Below are 18,379 nucleotides of genomic sequence, written 5' to 3'. Positions count from 1 at the left end.
TAACAAAATTCAGCATTTTTTCTATGGGGAAAGGCTGTGATACACTGTCTAAGCAGTTTCATTTCTTTCATATTGACAGTTCAGGAGTCACTGCTGCTAACAGGGATGGCGTGGTTAGAGTACTGTATGAGTAAGTTTGGTCCCCTTGTCTTTCTATGCTAACAACCCAGTTATGGGGCCAAACTCTTCCATCCATATAAAGTAAGTACACATGTGATGAACTGATAAAACACACTTCCACCACTCCCTGGCAAAGTTCAAAATGCTTTTGATGAACTTAAAATAGCTCACACTACACTTGTTCTGCACAGAATAGCCTATAGCTGGTTTATATTGACCATCTACCAAAAAAATATGCCAGCCCAAGTAATCCTATGGTTAAAGGAATTGCAAGTTGCTTTTTTGATGTTTATTCAAGCAAAACTGAGATGTACATAGCATATTCCCCATGTGTATACATTTACCATGCATTTTTCACATCTCCGTGTGATACAATGTGATGATGGATTCACCCACCTTACCCTAATCTATCAATTGCTTTTCTATATAAAGTTATTCTGTTACATTTTTATATTGCTATTGAAGAGTCTGCTATTGTTGCTTAAATGTCAACTCCTAAACTGGTACTTGTTTAATCTTGAGCTGTTGCAATTTATGATTTGCCATACAGGAAGATAAATAAAATCTGTTTGCACTGGCTATGGAAATATAACTAGCTTTGAATTCAGTGGCAAGATAAAGCGGTAGCTCTGAATCAAAGGTCAGATTGTTAGTCCGTGGTGAACTACAGAAAATAGCTAGTCCAATAGTTTTCTTGAGAAAAGATCCTGTCTGCTTAAATTCAGAGATCTCTGTTAGACAGAAAGAGTCTCTGCTGAGATATCTCTTGCATTTAGGGTTATTGTTTTATTAGGGGCCTTAAATTTATGATCACAGATAGGCAAAATTAAATTGGAAGAGACCTCAGGAGATCTCTAGTCCAGCCTCCAACAAAGAACACGGTTAGGTCTGAGGGCCAGTCAAGTGTTGAAAAAAAATACACAGCTGACACCTGCACAACCTTTCTGGGCAACCTAATCCATTGCTTAAGATGCAGTTTGGATTGCTCCTTGGAAAGAAATACAGTGCTGTAAGAGAACATTGCATTCCTTCTAAAACCTATTGCATATTTATCAGTTTTTACTTTGCTTTGGTACCTTAACTACATTCCAGCCATGAAGAGCCAGTACACACTTTAAAAAGATCTGTTTCTGTATATTTGAGAAAGGGAGATTTTAATCTGTTAAACAAAATGCAAACCTAGAAGATGGAGAGCAGACTTAATCTCCATTTTTATAGCAGAATTTTATATAATTAGGTATTTCAAATAACACTTGGCCATTCTTGTACATACATTCCATATATATGTGTGTGTGTGAAAAAACCTCTTAGTTCTTTGAAACCATTTTTCAGCAGAATAGAAAAACAATTAGAGCCAAAATTTAAAATTATTCATATCGCAGCTGTGCAAATAGGAATTGATTATCATAGCAGTTTCAGTGTGAATAGCGGGAATGATTAATGAATGCTTCTCCATAAGATGCAAATGTTTAGTAAGTCACAGCAAGCTATGTCTGTTTTATAGAAACAGTTGCAGTAAGTGAAAATAAGTTGAGCTTCATCAGCGTATTCAGTTAGCTGAAAATAAAACTTTATTTTCTTAACAGATTGAAAACAATTCCATGGTGAAAGGCTCCCTTTCTCCCTAATTTGGAGGTAATGTAAATGTCAAACACTAACCAAAAGATATTCCTGTTACGTGGTTATGTAACTGGTTAACTGATGGCCTCCTGAGCAGTAGCTGCTGGCATCCTTTTATCTTTTGTTAGATTGGAAGATTTTGTTAGATTTTGTTAGGTTCTCTTCAGAACCTGTCAAAGTCGCTACTATGACAGGCATTTAAGGTGTTTCCCTAAAAAGATTCCTAAATCCTAAAAGGATTCTGTACTGCATCACTTTTTTTCCATTCCATTATAGACCAGCCATAGTTTTTTGATTAGCATATCTCAATATAGTGTTGTTCTGGAGCAGACCATACAAAATATGTTTCATAGTCTGTTAACCTTTTATTTTTATTTACAGGGATGAACCAGTGAAAGAAAAAATGATGCAGAAGTAATATAAGCCTGGTTTCAACAGCTTACAGAATCTGCTCAGTGGCAACTTTCTAGCAATGAGAATTTATGCTGCTTTGCCATGCCCATGCATACAGCTGCAGGGATAGTAAATAGCTTGCTGCCAGGATGCTTCTCTTTCCAACTTTTACTGAAAAGAAAAAAAAAAAAAAAGAAAAAGAGAAAAAAAGGAAGCTGAAGCAACATTTTGCTTTGTGAAATAAACACAGAAGTTACAGCCTGTTATTTAAAATTATACACCTCAAAGATCTGGAGAATATACTTCCTGGATCAGGTTAATAAACTTCCTAAAAAACTCTGGGCATGTCTGTACTGTGGAGAACAGTAAAATGTGCTCGTAATGGGGGATGCAGCTCAATTGGGATACTGGCTCAAGTTCATAAGCAATGCCACTGTTCTGCTGTGCCAACAAACAGTGTGGTTGTATTGATTTTTGTATTGCCCTGGCTCCTACCATGCCAAATCTGAGCAACAAACTGCACCAGTGGGTAACTGCAGGGCTTATCTACAATGTTGCAGGGTTTTTCTGAGTTTGTCTAGGCTAAATCTTACTTTATTATTCCTGTGTCAAACTCATCATGTAGCATGAGTTGGCACTTCTGATGCCAACTAACAATCTTGGTTGTTAACTGACCTGTGCTCATAATTAATCTCTTATTTACAACATGCTGTGAGGTGTTTGGGTGTTGAAAAAAAGAACATTTTTCCTTCTTTTTCTAGTTGTAAGTTGTGAATCTATGTACTCAGTGAAAGGAACACAGGTGATATACTGATGATATATAATTTAGCCTAAAATTCACAATAAGTTATTAAATCACCATTGTTGATGATTCAAATAATAGCCACATACTCGTATATTAGACATGATTTGTCACATGCAACTGTTGGGGAGATTATAACTTCAGAAGATAAAATATTTATAAATAAAATGTGCAAAGGTGAGTATTTTTACATTAATTGATAAGCTGGTATGTGCAATGAAGTGCCTCAGTGCCTACAATTCTGGCCACATAGTGCCACACCAGCACCAAAAGAGACTTTAGTGTGAAGGTACAGGTGTACTCACTGAGAAAATACACTATTTCCCAGAATAGGGTAGTAGGATTTGAACTGTAGGCCTATCATGTAGGGATCAAAAGATGCTATTGATACATGCAAGATGGAAAATATAAAGATGAAATGTACCTGTACGACAAAGTATATCAGCGATTTTTCCTTTTTAGTCAGATAAGTGAGCAGAATTGTGAATCCTTTCCAGAATGCCTAAAAAAATGTAAATTGGGAAATTAGACGGTGAGTCCTGAATATGCAACTCAATATGTCAAGTCACCTTTGACAGAAGCGAGGACTGCAGACCCATGATGTACTGTCTACTCAAAGCCAAGTGCAGTTTTTCTTTGAACAAACTCTTCTATCCTTTTTAAACTGGGTCAGAATTGCAATTGTATTTTCACCTGTACAGGGTGCAGACTGCACCATCTGGAGTGCTCCAGTGATAGCATAGGCTGGGAGGCAGGGCTCTTTCACAGCAGCTCCTGGCTCAGGCTGGGTTACAGACTCAGCAGAAACCATTGTCTTGCAAGGCAGCATGGGCTCTGGAAGAGGTAACTTGTGCAGTAACTCCCTGTTCCTGGTTCTGCATGGAGCAGCATTCAGGTCACAGCAGAGCTGGGTGCCAGCTGGCTTGCAGGCTTTGTGTGACTGAGCAGCTGGAAGGACAAATCTCGTGTTTATTCCTCACTTCCCTTTGAATGTCTTGCTAGTGCACTTCTAATGCCGGAACAAAAACTATAATACACTTCTTGAAAGAATCACATAAGCATAGAATAGTTTGGTTGGGAGGGACCACCAAAGATCATCTAGTCCAATCTCCCCTGCCTTGGATATTTCCAGGGATGTAGCAACCACCACCTATTGTCCAGCCATCTCCAATGTTTCACCAAACAAAAATGTCCTTCCAAACTCCTGTGCATTTTGTTGTTTTAATTTCACAGTGGTGACATGGAATTACACCTGTCTTCTATGATGCTGTGACTCTTGACTGGACAAAGTGCTGAGCAACCTGAGGTGACTTTGAAGCTGGTCCTGCTTTATGCATGAGTAGAGCAAGCTGGCCTCCAGTGCACTCATCCAGCCTAAACTATGTGGTGTGATTTGGTGTACTACTTATACAGAATTTGCTTTGCACAACTTACATCAGTAGATAAAGTTGCTGAAGTTGTAGGCTGCAAGCTGTAAACTTTCACCTAGATATTTTCAGCATATGTTATGGTCAAGTAAAAGAAGGCCCCAGAGCCAGTTCAAGTCAGAAGATAAGGATATTACAATCACCAGCAGAAGCTTCAGCCTTAGAGAGAAGTGGCCCAGACACTATGTAGAGACAGTGAAGGGACACAAGGAAGAATGGGAAGGCCCCAGACAGAATCACTGTGATTGGAGCTGGAAGAGGCCTCTGGAGATCATGTAGTCTAAGCCCCTGCTAAAGCAGGTTCACCTAGAGCAGGTGCACAGGATCATGTCCAGGCAGGTTTTTAGTATCTTCACAAACTCTCTGGGCAGCCAGTGTCAGTGCTCTGTCATCCCCACAGTAAAGAAGCTTTTCCTCATATTTAGATGAATCTCATCGTGCTTCATGTTGTGCCTATCATGAGCTTAATATTACTACTGGTCCCATCAGTTGCATGAGAGGTGGGAAACTTCTAAGGGCATAATTGCCCAGCAATTTCTTTGTTTGGGGTCTTTTTTTGGGAGCACCCAGCTTAAGCTGTAGCACTACTTATAAAAAGGACTTAATAGAAGAGTCTCTTTTTGGCTTATTGATTTAATGAAAACCTTGTTGAACACTGTTACGGTGGCTGGCACGTGTAATACCCGTAACAACTGTTCTGTGACTCTTAAGTGTAATTTACTTTAATTAAAAATTTCTGTAGCTAAAGTGAAACAGAACAAGCTGGCTGCTTTATTGTGTGAAATATGACAGATTTGTTTCCAGTGGAACAAATTTTAATGCTGCTTTTCTGGTTTTGCTGTGTCCCTTCTATTGGTCTGTCCTTTTGTTAACGTTAGAAGCAGCCAGTAGATGAGTTTTTTGTCTGTCAGGGGTCATTTCAGCTCACTTTTCAATGTGAAAAATAATACTTACGGACAAGTAATCTAAAGCATTCCTTCCAGCAATTTTTACTAAATATCTTTAGAGGGAAAACTGAAATATTACTTTTGAATTATGCAAATCAATATTTTATGTCCTTTTCAGTTAATCTGAGTATATAAAAATTGCAATTTTTATGATTTACACACAAAGATAATTGCAATCCATTTGGTGAAGGCATCTTTAAAAATCAATGTAAAAAGTAAGTTACATGTAAATGAAAGAGAAGCAAAAAGTGCAGCCACAAGCCATTACAAATATAATGAAAGTGAATTTAGTGCTCAAGATTTTTATGACCTTCTGTTTTTAAACCATTAAGAAGGTCTTTTGAGTTTAATGCAAACTGGAGAAGATGCATTTCCATGCACATATATATGATTTTCCAGGCAAATTTTTACTAAAGGAACACTCTGAGAATTAAAGCTCCCAGATGAAAAATAAAAATTATGATTCCTATATCTCTGAAGTCAGCATGCTATATCCATCAATAAATTATAAAATGTGTGCTTTAAAATGTTCATAAACCATGGAAAAGTAAGGAATTACAGGAATTGTAATTCCTGGAACATATACATATAAATTAAATTCCAGATTTGTAGTAGCCTAGTATATTTCTTTCTCTGGCACTAGCCAGTCAAAAATCCAAAGAAGTGTAGTCCCAGAAAAATAAGGAATCACTGAACACTTAGATAAAAAGTTGTGGCTTATATCTATATACAAAGTGATTAAAATATGCATATTTCTGGAGCTTTGCACCTGTGTATTGAAGTGATTGCACGTAATTAGCAATGTGATTATCAAATATGTTTTCGCATGCCGCATATAATTAGACTTACAGAAACACACTACATTTAGAATATTTTAATGTAGATAAACTTTGAGGGCAGAAATGAAGTGTTGTTAAAGAAAAGCAAATCGTTTAACTCCTCATGTGCCAACTGCTGCTACCTCTATCTCCTGTATCCTTCTGCTGGGAAGAGCAGTGGGATGAGCTTTTCCTCCCCATCCTTAGTGCTGCTAAAGGAGCAGTGTGCAGCTCCAAATTGTGGGACACTGATGACACAAAAAGGAAGGAAAAAAGAAGGCAACAGGATTAGTGCTGGATCAATGCTATCTTGATGCATCCTCTTTTGAGTAACTTTGTCTCTGAAATAAAATGATCATTATAAATTAAATGGTCACAATTCTATGTGATTACCATATGGTAATCACACAGAATTAACACCTCAAACTACAGGAAAGTTATGCTTGTCTATTAAATTGTAATAAAGATAGGTTTCTGTTTGGAAAACATGGCTTTAATTTGGGTTCCCGTTATTCTTTGATCCTGATTTCCTACATTAAATGAAGTTAAATCAGAAATACACTGCTTGTAGTGGTTATTCACATTTGATATACTTCTGTTCATACTATAATTTTGATAACTGGCAGTTGTCAACAAGAACTTACTATAGTATATTAGGTCGATAAACTTGGGCCTTCTGAAAGGATTAAGGTTAAATTATAGGTCTACTCTGTGATACTAATGAATGACAAGTGAAATCCTGTTTGCTGGAGGCCCCAGCAAATTTTTTCAAAAGAATCTTTCGAAGAGTCTTCCTTTCAAAAGAAAGTGTAAGCTCCTGTTTTCCCCACAGCCTTGCTATAAATTTGGGGTTTCCAAACACTTTATTAAAGGAATGCAATTATAAAACGTCTGGACAACTTGCACCCTACTATTTCTTAGCAGTTGGGAAAGATGATAACTGTGCTAAAAACATCTGTATTTAAATAAAATACATTTATAGCATGTGAATTTTTATGTTACAAGCATCAATTTGAATATTTTAATGCTTGTCAATTCTCAGTTATGCTTGCCCAAAACCATGGAAGAGGGTACAGAGCTGCTAATTATTTTACAGATCAGATTCTGGTATTTCATTCACCATCAATGGTCTGCAAGCCACAGTGGGACTACACTGCTGTGGATCATCTCTGTCTTCTCTTAGCAATGCAATTCTTATTCTGTTCCAGTTTGTGTTTTGCCACAAGATGACATGCAGTGTTGGTAGTTTCTAGGTACATGCTTCTCACTGAACCACTTCAATGTGAGATGCCCTTAGACCCCTTGGTCAAACAAACTGCTTTGACCAATCTATATTTTGATCTCCTTTTTCTGACAGCCAAAGAATTATTCCCTTATTTTTTGCCAATTCTTAATCTGAACACTCCAGCAATCTTCACCTCAACTCTCCCTCTGAATTTACAGTTTATTCATCTCAAACCTGTCACAGTGTTGAACAATTTTTCTTCCTTCTCATATTTCTTACGTAGTCACTGGTCTGTTGCAAATGAACTGCAAGGCCAACAGATCCTTCCCTCTGCTGAGGCTTAGGAGAACTATTTTTGTCTTGACATTTGCTGCCACAGATTGTCATTATAGGTTAGAATTCCTAGTTCTCATGGTAATTACAGTTCCCAACATACTTTAATCCAAGATCATAAGATAAATTATTGCCAGAGACAGATGTCTCAAACCGGGATGTCAAACTGAGTATAAGTTTCTAACTTCTCACCTACAATGCTACTGACTTTTCTGTGCTGTGACTGTTGTAGATTGGCCAGATTTGAGGCAATAGGAGTAATTCTGCTGCAGCCTCAGCTGTGAAATAATTTACATCCCTTCAGCATTAAACCTGAATTCCTCTCGGCCTTTTCCAGAAGTCCAACTGAACTTTTAGCTGATGATGGGACCAGTATTTCACTGATCTAGGGAGGATAATTTAACGAATAAATATTACCATTCCTATATATTATGAATACACAAAGAGAAAATATTAAATCTTTGTATGGCCATATGTTAGGGAAGAACCTCTGATTGCATGCCTTTAGGTGCTTCCAGAATGATAGTTAAATAAAAAAGAGTTACGAAAAATCCCTGAAGAAGAGGACTGAATTGTTCTAAAAATTCTCATAGCAGCACATTAAAAAGTGCAGTTCTTGAATTTAAACTTCAAAGGGTCCAGGTTGGCTTTCTGAAAAGAATCCAAGAAAGGTCTTGTACAAAATAGCAGCAGCCCAGGAAGTGATAGCAGTTCTCAGCTTGCTGTGATTCTCGCTAAGGGATTGGAGGTAAGTTATAAAAGAAAGGTTCAGACTTGCAGACAGCTGTGAAACCCAGATAGGGGTGCTAGAAGTTCAGCCTGATCTACCATTTTCCATGTTTTTTCTTCATTTTCCACCTCTATCCCACAGAGATCAGATGAAGGACTCAGAGATCATATATTACCAAAATGGGTTTTTTTCCATCTTGGAGAGGGAAACTTCTTGGAAGGTTTTTTTGTTGTTTCTTTTGGGGCTTTTTGGTTTTGCCTTTTGTTTGTTTGTTTATTATTTTTACATTACACCCCAAAGACTGAAAATATTAAAAAAAAAAAAAAAAAAAAAAAAGGAGAGACAGAGGGAAGGTCTAGTGGCTCATTTCTAATATTACTTCAGTTTTTTCTCAGAAAACTCTAAAGTTTCTAGACTTCATATAGAGTTGTGATGGGGATTTGGATCACGATAAGTCTATGTCTGTCCATGGCATATCTAGAAGTCTGTTTTGAAGGAAAAGACAAGATATGGCCTTCATAACTTTGAAAACATCAAATTTTCCATTTGAGTTGAAAATTTCACTTCTAAGCACAAGCAGAGGTGCTCAAGATGAACTGATAGTTGGATAAGTGACATTTGATGGGTCCTTGCGGATTAAGAGCACCTGAAAGGAAGTAAATGGCTTTCGTGTGATGCTAGGAGTAAGTAGATGCTTCTGTGACGCTTATCACCAGGTGGCAGCATTACACAGTCTTGCAATTCCTATACATTGCCGCATGAGCCGTTTTGGGGTCTCGGTGGGAGTGTTGATAGGAATATTTGTTAGTTTTTGTTAGGCAGGAGGAAGCATGCACCAATTTCAGAAGACATGTATGTCTCTGTTGATTGACCTCCCTGATCAGAGACGAAGCTGCAACATGAAAATGTGGGTGCTGACTTCTTGGACACCCTAATCTTTAAACAAGGGAGTTTATCACATGCTGCTAGACTGTTCTTTACTAGGAAAACCAAAACTCCATATGCAGTAAATGCAGTAGTGATATCTTTCACATGGTTAGCAGAGTGACTGAGTCTGAAGCATCTCCATTTGGACACAAATGTGGAAAAATAAGTGTGGATGTGGTGCAGGTGACATGCCTTTTATCTGTAATAAGTACCCAAAGGCTTTTCTACACTCTATGAGTTTACATCAAAAATACTGCTAGATTCAGAAGGCTGAGGGCTGGAAGGAATATGTGTGAGGACACTTAATTTTTTCTATGTACAGGGCAGAAATGAGAGAACAATTTCCTGTGTCCGGTGAAATGCTTTCCTCATGCTGCCCTCATGTTGCAGATTCTGATTGTAGATAGCATATGCAAGCACCCTGTGTTGAGAGTCTGGGATTGCAAAAACCCACCCTCTATTTCATACTCTTTGTTTTCTCCCTTTGGCTGCTTGTCATTTGATATGATTTCAATAATTGGAATATTTCTCACTTCATTCAAAAATATCTTCCTGCTCACCGATTCTATCTGGCCACATCATGAAGCCACACACATCTTTTGAATGGCAACAGCAGCCAGAAGCCCTTTGGCTAATTTGCTTAGCATCATCCTAGTTTGAGCAGGGATTATTGCTGGATACCAGCAAGGCTCCCTGAGTGCTATTGTCTGGGCAGTGGACTCCAGTAAGCCCATATGCTGCCTTGCATGCCAGAGATTTTCTTTGCTAGCTAACACACTGTAACTTCAAGCTGAGTTTTGTAAGTGTAACTTGGTTACGTCACAGTACAAAATGAAAGAGGGTGAACACAAATTTTTCTTGCTTAAATTGAAACCTGCAAATGCTCAGCAGTGTTGTCTCTATTAGTACATTAAACATGTTCAGAAACTGTCTTGGGTACTGAAATAGTGTGACATGGTCGGACCTACACTGAAGCTATAATCTTGGTCACTGAGTGCTGGTGGGAAATGCTTTCTGGAATGGTTGACTGCCAAATTATATCCAGGATTTGTCTGAGAGAGTGCTAGTTGGCACATGCCCAAACAAGGTTTGAACATTTGGTGATTCTTTATTCTGCTAGATGTCCCCGTTGCAAAGCCCAGGAGTGAAAAAACAAAAGATGACCAAGCTTACCTGGTAGAAATGGAATCTGCCTTTAAATATCTTGTTTTGGCATTATCTAAAAGAATGTAGCTCAAAGTTGTCAGATATGTTCCTTTATTGGGAAACTATCTTCGCAACCATTGTAACCTAAATAAAGGTATTGAAAGGTATTGCATTAGTTCTATGAGGAGTTATATGGTTGCAAACAAAGAAAAAAAGAAAAATACTAGAATGTTGGAAGCAATTTATCATGTTCCAGTTGTACAAGGTCAGTGTCTTATAGAGGTGGAATTACGACTACTCAAAGTGTAATATAGCTGATCCTTTCTCTCATAAGGAAAGCATGCAGCAGTGTAGTGTAAGGAATGACTTGCAGAAGCTCCTGCATATGGACTGGCACATATGAGACATTGAAAGCATTGTTTCTGTAGGGGTTGCACTCTGAGTAAAGGAAATTAAAGGTGGTCATAGGTTTAATAATATTATTACACCCAGAAAAGGAATGACAAGCAGAAGTGTAGAGTAACAAGCCTTATGCTGAATTGCAACTTTACAAGAAATATGTTGCTGGCAGTATAATGCATAAATTGTTTTACAAGGAAGAATAAGGCACTCAGTGTGCCATTGAAATGAAGGTTTGATAAGAGCACATACTAGAATTTAATCTAACAAAAAATAAGGGAGGTTTATGCTTTAAACATTGAAACAAATTAATCCCAGACAAACTACTGAAGTTAGCATTCATTTATTTAACAATTTCTATCCTCATGACAAAGGAAACACCTGGGACTTGCTGCATGATGAAAAACTGGTTTATTGGAAATATCAACTGGCTACAAGTATTGAAACAGCACAGGTCAAGCAGTGATAAATAATTTAAAGAAACCAGCGAGGTAGGTGTCACTTTCATTTTACATTAACGGATCTATTAGATGTTAACCTTGTCAGACATGTAATTGCTAAATGAAATCACGTTTTTGTACCTTTGGTTTATGAAATATCACTTGCTTACTCATGCATTTTGTACAAACCTTGATGCTGGCACTGACACTGTTTCACATGCCCAATGCTTCAGACTAGCAAGTACTGTAATTTCCTTTAAAATATGTTGTAAGTATGCCAATTTTTGTTTTTAGAAACTTGGAAGATGTGTTGAGCCTGGGAATTGGCAAGGACAAGGGATATACTGCATTGGAATTCTAAAATATTTTTCTGTGGAACACTTTTACATATTAGCCTGTTTCTGGTAGAAATTATGGTAGATTTGGCATGTAAATTTTAACAGGTGAAGGTATTCTGCCTGAAATTGTCTCAAAATTAGCTTTTGACTGACTTTGTATTTTCCTTGTAGTTAAAGTCTCATTGGAGATTTGTAGATGAGTTATGTTTGAAAGGGAAAATGTTGTGATTGAGCACTGTTTGCAACTTTTAGGGCTTCATTTTTAACCCAGTCATGATCCCATTAAATCAACGGGAACACGACTGTTTTCAAAATGACCCTTTTCATTGCTCCATTGATGCTAAGGAGTTACAGCCATGGACTTGCAAAGAAGCTAAATGATTTTATTAGAACTTAATTCCACAGGGACTTGCATAGTAATGTGGGCCTCTATAAAGAGAACATAAACTACTACCAAATGAAAACTCTATGTTGTTGATTGTGCCATGGTTTGTGACTCTACATAAAGTGTGGTCCACAGGCCATCATTTAGAGCATTCAAATTTGTAAGTAAAAGCCTGCCTTTGAAAGCTGCATAAATACATTGATTCATGTGGCTGCAAAGTAACTTCTAGTTTCGGGAAAAGGAGAACCTTTTAAAAGTAAAATTTTTTCAGCTAAACATCATTATAAATATTTTTACTTCTCTTGTACATCTATTCTATTATTTTTTTTTTACCAGTCTTCATGAATTGGTAACTGTCTTGTGTAAGTTTAAATAAATAAGAATTTAAAATTCTACTGAAATTGAGTGTTTCTGTTTAGCAACTTTAGTTTTGAGCTCCTTTTCATGGAGATGAAGGTACAGTGTTAACAATCTGGTATTTAATGAAAAAATTCTGAATTATGATATTCCTGTATCATGCTAAAAGCATCAGAAGAGATACTTGAGTCTAAGTACTTTAGCAGCACTTCTATTTCAAATGAATTTAGCCATATTTCTTGTTAAGCAGTGAATAGGCTGAGATACGAACAAAATGCTCTTACCTTACACATATAAATATTTAAATTTCTCTAGGATAGGCTTTGTGTCACCTAGAAAAAGAAAGAGGTTAGAAGACAACCTCATTAAGTCCACACTTTGGAGGCACAGGGAATCTGAAAGGTGAGCACGGTGGTGGCCAAAGCAGAGAAGAGAGTCTGGTCTCCCTAGAGAGAAGATGGGTGCTCTGCTGCTCATGCTGGAAAAGAACACGGTGATTTTTCAAGATAAAAATGCTGTTTTCTACTTCAATAAGAGTCAGTGAGTGCACATCTCTTGTCATTAGAGGAAGAAGACTAAATAGGTTTGTTTGACACCAGACACTGAATTCTTCCAAAGGATGTAAGGACTTCCAGTACCATGGTGCATGGCTGTATGAGGATGAATTTCACCAAGTAATCCATGGTGTTCTCCTTAAAAAAAAATTCAGTGAATGTAGAAGTGCATCTCTTTTCATGTTTGGCAAGACCCAAAAATTTGCCACTGTCAGACTTTTACTGGTGTAATACCCCAACACTACTATGGGACGTTGGGAGTGTGCATGCATATGTGGTAGATGTCAGGAGGTGAGTGTGTAGGCTGTTGTTCTTATGGGCATTTACAGTTTGAGCTCCTTCTGTTTAGACCATTTTCTGGTAATTTTTAAAACTTCTGGCAAGCTTTAATGGAAGCGGATACTCTACCCCCAAAAATCCAAGTACTCTCTGTTTCTATATAAAAAGTCTTCAGTTTAAAATACATTTGTCTATTTTTATAAGTTCTAAAGTTAAGTGGTCCCATGGGAAGGCACTGCTCTTCTGTTATCAGCCTTGCAGAAGTGAAGCTGTCTTTAGAGTTGAGCAAAAAAGTTGCTTTAGCACTGTCAGATATCTAATTAACCCCTCAGTAAATAAAAGCATTCTGTAATTAAATAAGCGAGATGTGCAATCAGTTCTAAGACAAAATGCTTTGCATATTAATATATTGTAATCCAGGAGCCATATGAGGCTTGGTTTTGGATATGAAGTGTTTGTAACAGACTTAACATTATGGGGAGCACACTGCAGGCAAAACAGTGTGTGTGGGGGGGTGGTTTTAGCAAAACTCAGTGGAGTGTGATCTGAAGGGTCTCATTTTAGCGGGCTGAACATTTGGATATCTGTTGAAAAAAGAATAATTTCCAGTAGGGAAAACAACAGTTTCAGGATGTGGGTTGTTGTAAACACATAAGAGGGATTGAAAAGTAATCTTTGACACTTCAATGGAGCAGCTGCGCTGCTGGGGAACCGAAGCTATTGCCTCGGGGAGGTAAAAGTGTTCTGCAAAGGGGGCTCATGGTTTGGGACTTTGTGCTTTGTAGTCTACAAGAACCAGCAGCGCCGCGTACCAGCTAACCTACAATTAGCTAGGTAATCTGTGGGGTGATCGGTGCTGTCCGACCTCCCGGTATGAAGCACTTACGGTTATAATCACGGCCGTACCACCGCGAATGGCGCCAGACACCCGCTCCCTGCGGGAAATGGATGGGAAATGAGGAACCTAACGGAGCCCGCTCACCTGGCTGCGCCCCCGGCCCGTTCCACTGGCCGCTTCCGCCTCCCGCCCCCGCTCCCGCTCCACGCGCGGCCGGTCCCGGTCCGGTACCTGGAGGAGAGCGCGGGGCGGCTCCCCCCGCCCACGCCGGGCCGCCGGCCGCTCCCATTGGCGGCAGGGCCGGCATGCTGGGCCCGCCCATTGGCTGGCTGGCCGGCCGGCCCGGCCGCGATTGGTCGGGGGGCGGGGGCGGGGCGCGCCCCGCCGGGAGCCGGGCGCTGTGTTTGGGCTGGAGTTGCGGCGGAGCGGGATCGGGAGCGGAGCTGTGCGGCCGCCGCCGGGCAGCGCGTTCCGGGCACGGCGCTCGGCGCCCAGCCGCGGGCAGCGGGCGCGGGATGGCCGCCTCGGGCGGGGTGCGGCGCGGCGCGCTGGGCTGAGCGGAGCGAGCCGCGGCAGCCCGCCTGCCAGGACCATGCCGACGGGGATGCAGCCGGGCGCCCCTCGGCTGCGGGATCCGAGCGGGGCGGCCGTCCCGGCAGCGGCCGGCAGCGCCTGATCCCGCGCCGCGCTGCCCCCGCGTACCGCCATGGACGAGCGCTTCAACAGGTGGCTGCTGCCGCCGCTGCTGGCGCTGCTCTTCCTGCTCATCGTCTACCAGTACGTGTCGCCCGCCTGCCCCGGCGCCGCCTGCCCCCGCCGCCCGCCGGCCTCCGCCGCCCGCCGCGGGGGGGGTCCGGAGGAGCGGGAGGAGGAGGAGGAGGCGGCGGCGATGCCGCGGCTGGCGGCCAAGTTCCCGTTCGCCCGGGGGGAGCTGTGCCGGCGGGTGCGGTTCGACATGCGGGGCCGCGACGTGATCGTCTTCCTCCACATCCAGAAGACGGGCGGCACCACGTTCGGGCGGCACCTGGTGCGCAACATCCACCTGGAGCAGCCCTGCTACTGCCGGGCCGGGCAGAAGAAGTGCGCCTGCCACCGCCCGGGCGGAGACAAGGACACCTGGCTCTTCTCCCGCTTCTCCACGGGCTGGAGCTGCGGGCTGCACGCCGACTGGACCGAGCTCACCAGCTGCGTGCCCGCCGCCATGGAGCGCCGCGGCTGCGCCGGCAACCGCACCCTCAGGTCAGTGCCTGCTTTCCAGATCCTCCAAATCAGATCCCGGCTTTCCCGGTGCCGTGGGAAGGTGCCCTGGCAGCAGGTCCCGCTCCCCAGCCCCTGGGAGACAATTGTCCGCTGCCGTCCTCAATAAGAAACAAGCGGCGGAGCAAGGCTGGTGTTCCGGGGGAGGTTCTGCTGCGGGCTCTTGCCTTCCCGGTGTGTTACCTGTGATGTTCTCGCTTTGCCTCAAATTCGTGCCGATTCCACGTAAAGCGCGTGCAGGTTAGCACGGGAGAAACTCCGCTCGTGTTCCGCAAGTTTCTCCTATCTATGTAGCTGTCCTTTCGAAATTAGTCTCTAACAAATCACTATGATCTTCTGCAGCAAGAATGCCTCTGCAGCATCTGATGGATCGTTGCAGCTGCTGAAGGTTGTAACTAGCGGAGTTCGAAGTATCCAGAAACCCTTAAACTCTCTTTGACGCGTGTTCCGTGTTGGCGGACAGGCGGGTTCTGAGCTTGCCGTGCTGTTCTGACCGCTCGCACTCTTGTGCAAGCTCAAAGTCGGGAGACCGTGCGTGGCAGGCTCTGTGCAGGGAACACTGAGTACAGTGCAGAAATCGCACTGTGAATGGCCCTTTGATGATCTGATGATAGTGGAAAAGGGAATTCTTTGTGCATGCTGCCTCTCTGCACGTTCTAGTGTGGTTTTGTTGGGCCTCGTGAAAGGTCTTGTCTGTTCTAAACATAGAAAAATTGTCAGATGGGTGATCTCTCTTGATAAGAGATACCTCTGGGTGATTCAGTAAGTTTTGATCTTCATTCTGATTTATTTACCATTCGATCAGATTATTCAGGCTACCGTTAGAACGTATCTTTATTTGTTTGATTGATTTTGGACATGTGTATTAAGGAGTTGCAAGCTGAATTCACTCTTAAACCTCTGCACTTTAATAATTGTAACTCCATCATCTGTAAAATATTAAGGAAAATATAGGAAGAATACCTTTTTTAAAAGTTGTATAGTTTGGTAGCTACCTTACGTTCTTTAATTTTAGTATCCATCTTGATTTTATGAATCCACGAACTTTAAATATTCAGTAGAATCACTTCTACATTGTGGTTTGTATCTTGTCACTTAAGAACATGTATAGCCCATGACATTCGTGGGCACATTTTCACAGGGTTTATTCAACAAGGCAATGGAGTTGATTGTTGTTGTTGTTGAATAATTTGAAGGTTATTTGATGTGAACATCAAAGGCCCTCCCATACAGCAAAGCTAGTTGCATTTGGAGAGACTCCAGTCAGAATAATTTGAATTTATTTTGGATGGCTGTGGACTTGGACTGTACTTGCAGAATACTGTTAAGGTAATTCATACAATTTTATGAAAAAAAATTTAGCTTATATATTTGCTGATGGAAGAGAAATGCTGTGAATGTCTTCAGGGACAGAATCACTCGGTGGTAGCTGTAGAGCTTAAAGAAATATTCAAGAAATTTACAACGTAAAAGGGAGGGGAGGAGGAAGAGTAATACTTGTAAAAATGTCTGAAAATACGTAGTCTGCCAGTGAAGTCTACCTTTTTTCTCTCGTGAAGAATATTAGTAGGTGAACAACTGAGTGCTAAATTCAATTGTCAACATTATAAATGAACAGTAAAATTGGAGTAGTGGTTTCATTACTATTGCAGAAAACCGTTCTTGTATAAGGTAAATTTAAAACTTCAAGTTGTACTACACAGCCAGTCATAGTGGTTATCCAGTGCATAGTTAGTAATTACTTTGATTGAAAAAAGACATGTAGTGATACTTCGCTGTTATAGGTGGGTATTGTTTTCTGCATTTTTTTGGTTACTGATTTTGTTTAATTAGCAGATTATTTGGCTAGTGTAAGACTGCACTTCTTGATTTGTCTTCACATAAATGAGGAAAGCTCTGTGAATAATAATTCATTGTATCATTACTCATTCTTGTATTATAACCTGTCCTAGGAGACACCTTTACATTTTTCCCTTTGTTGTGTCATTATAACCATGTAGTTTGAATTCAGCTTCTCAAGGAGCTCTAAAAGGAATGAAATAACCCTGAAGTATGGATTATCTCTGCTGTGAATGTCTTTGTAAAATTGGAATCAAGCCCAAACTACTTTGCTGTACTATTAGAAGTGTGCATCTAAGTCTATTTTTAATATCTAAATGAAGAATTGAGAACACTATACCTAAAATAGGCAAGAAACTAGCATACAAGTCTAATGTAAAGTGTACTGAATATTTTTAAGACTTCCTTTAAAGCCTTTGAATGTATTTGAAGCACTAGACTTCCTTGAATAGCTCAGATTTTATATTCTGCCTTCCAGCTATGTTGTCAGAAAATTAGGCTAAATTGGTTACATATCTGACAATGGATTTTCTTTGTGGCCAGCTGGACAGACTCTTACGGGTTTGGTACAAAGGTGCTTGATCTCTTGTGCCATATATTTGGTGCAGTGAAGATGTTATGTGTATTTCAGATTTTTTTTTTTTCTTGTTTCTCCATGTAGCAGGTGTTAATATTATCTGTTCTTTCAGAACCCTGTATATGCGGTCTGTCTTTTACTACACAGAAGGAATGAAGGATTTATAGTGTATGATAGTGAAAACTTGTTTCTTAGAGGACTAAAAATAGTGTAAGTTAGATTAAGGCCTACCTTTTAACACAGATCTTCAGAAGATTTCATGAAGAAACTATAATTAGAATTCATGGGAGAAAGCTCTAGCTGATAAGGAGTAGATGATCATGGTAAAGGTCCTAGAAGATCTATGAAGCACGACCTCTCCTCAGTCTTTGTCTTTCATGGACATGGATTTTCATTTAAATCACTTTGGGGTTTTAAAGAGAATTTGTCTTAGTTTTTCCTCTTTCAGAGGTTGGAGTTTTGAAGTCTTAGGACCCAAGATGGAACATGGCACAAAAACTGATGCTGTGCTCCAGAAATCTGAACTTCTTTAAGTCCAAGTGCCAGCATGGACTTTTACCTCTGTGGGACTTAATGGTGTGCTGTGCCTTGTCCCAGCTTCACTATGAAAAGTTGTTTGTTGTTAACA

The 18,379-nt window shown here is 40.5% G+C and overlaps 1 protein-coding gene across 1 annotated transcript in view; it reads left to right on the top strand.

The window, feature by feature from the left end:
* Positions 1-14,784: 14,784 nt before the first annotated feature.
* Positions 14,785-18,379, top strand: part of HS6ST3 (heparan sulfate 6-O-sulfotransferase 3) — a 269,153-nt gene continuing 265,558 nt past the window's right edge. Inside the window, exon 1 of the mRNA XM_088051408.1 lies at positions 14,785-15,317. Coding sequence (XP_087907534.1) covers positions 14,785-15,317 — 533 coding nt within the window. The remainder of the gene's footprint in view (positions 15,318-18,379) is intronic.

The sequence above is a fragment of the Pseudopodoces humilis genome, chromosome 2 (genome assembly GCF_049639895.1).
Source record: "Pseudopodoces humilis isolate 2021_Gansu_Grassland_sample_001 chromosome 2, ASM4963989v1, whole genome shotgun sequence".
NCBI classification, from domain to species: domain Eukaryota; kingdom Metazoa; phylum Chordata; class Aves; order Passeriformes; family Paridae; genus Pseudopodoces; species Pseudopodoces humilis.
Note: the sequence above shows the minus strand (reverse complement) of the source record. Positions and strands in the feature narration are given on the sequence as shown.